Below are 1,704 nucleotides of genomic sequence, written 5' to 3' on the forward strand. Positions count from 1 at the left end.
GGGCCGAAGTCCCGCTGCTGGAATGCCTGTCCCGCCGGCGAGAATCAAATCACCTCTCTTCCCAGCGGGACTAGGCGGGGGCTCCGGGGTCCTGGGGGGGGGGACGCGGGGCGATCTGGCCCCGGGGGGTGCTCCCACGGTGGCCTGGCACGCGATCGAGGCCCACCGATCCGCGGGCTGGCCTGTGCCATGGGGGCACTCTTTCCCCTCCGCGTCGGCCACAGTCTTCACCATGGCCGACGCGGAAGAGACACCCCCCCTGTGCATGCGCGGGGATGACGTCAGCAGTCGCTGATGCTCCCGCGCATGCTCGGACTTCCACCGCCGGGCGAAGTCCTTTCGGCCCCGGCTGGCATGGCGCCAAAGGCCTTTCCCGCCGGTCGACGGCGCGCCAACCACTCCGACGCACGCCTAGCCCCTTGCGGTGAGTGCTTGGCCCCTAAAGGTGCAGAGAAATCCGCACCTTTGGGGCGGCCTGACGCCGGAGTGGTTCACGCCACTCCCTCCCGCCGGGACCCCCCGCCCCGCCGGGTAGGGGAGAATCCCGCCCCATGAAAGAAAACTTCATCCACCAGTAGGCAGTCAGAACAAACCATCCAGATTTAAATCCACTCCAAAAATAAAAGTTATACAAGCAATGAGTTTGTCCTGCATTTAAAACATTGTAACCAGGAAATGCTTCCAGGTCACTCGGATACAGTTCCACCATAGAAGATAATGTCCCAGACCAGTGCACATGGAAGGGAGATAATTTAATTTACTTTAAAAAATACTATTGAGGTAAAAAAGTGTTTTTCTATGCATCACATTTCTGAAGTCCAGTGTCTTTCCGGCCACATCCTCCAAACATTCTACAGTTGATTAATTGGAGATGGAGTCCTGAGATAACAAACCTAAAAAAGGAGAGCTTCCAACCTCAAATGGTCTTCAGTTGGCCCTTTTTGCCAATGAGGGACTTGTGAATGTGAGGAATGACACCACCACCAGCAATGGTAGCTTTGATTAAGGAATCCAATTCTTCATCTCCACGGATGGCGAGCTGCAAGTGGTGAGGGGTGATGCGCTTCACCTTCAAGTCTTTGGAGGCATTTCCTGCCAATTCCAGTACCTCAGCTGTCAGGTACTCCAGAATGGCTGCGCTGTAGACGGCCGCCGTGGCGCCCACCCGGCCGTGGCTGGTGGTCCGGGTCTTCAGGTGGCGATGGATGCGCCCGACCGGGAACTGCAGCCCGGCTCGCTGCGAGTGGGAAACCGTTTTGGCCTTGGCCTTGCCCGAGTCTTTACCCGCTTTACCGCCAGCCATCGCCTCGTGTCTGCTCCGCTCTGGCTTTTCATAATGCAAAGCTTTCCTTCTTAATGTTTCTGAGGACAATCAGCTGGAACAATATTAACCTGTTGAAGCAATACTTTGAACCTAGACTAGGTCCAAACCATTTCCATTGACTCAATGCTAAAAGATATGGCATGCCAATTCAATAGCACTTGGAAAATGTTCAGCCTCCGATCACAAGCTATAATTAAACATTGTTCTATGAGCCTATCCCACATAGTTTGATGGAAAGTTTTTTCCTTCTGTGCTTCAAAGAGTCAGATACTGAATTCATGAATTACCTTATAGAAATAACTATTACTTTAATTTAATTTTCTCCTGCCCAAGTCTTAGCTAGGAAATCTAGGCCACAGGCCTCCTAGTAACAACCTCTG

At 53.3% G+C, this 1,704-nt stretch overlaps 1 protein-coding gene across 1 annotated transcript; it reads right to left on the bottom strand.

The window, feature by feature from the left end:
• Window positions 1–833: 833 nt before the first annotated feature.
• Window positions 834–1,328, bottom strand: LOC140392344 (histone H2A.V-like). The gene has a single exon (XM_072477651.1). The coding sequence runs from the start codon at window positions 1,301–1,303 to the stop codon at window positions 917–919; it is 387 nt and encodes a 128-aa protein (XP_072333752.1). The 5' UTR covers window positions 1,304–1,328; the 3' UTR covers window positions 834–916.
• Between the last annotated feature and the right edge of the window lie 376 nt (window positions 1,329–1,704).

This window comes from Scyliorhinus torazame, chromosome 16, assembly GCF_047496885.1.
Source record: "Scyliorhinus torazame isolate Kashiwa2021f chromosome 16, sScyTor2.1, whole genome shotgun sequence".
NCBI classification, from domain to species: Eukaryota; Metazoa; Chordata; class Chondrichthyes; order Carcharhiniformes; family Scyliorhinidae; genus Scyliorhinus; species Scyliorhinus torazame.

Excerpts from the sequence above, each read along its gene's own strand:
- LOC140392344 (XM_072477651.1), bottom strand. The coding sequence starts at position 1,303 with ATGGCTGGCGGTAAAGCGGGTAAAGACTCGGGCAAGGCCAAGGCCAAA.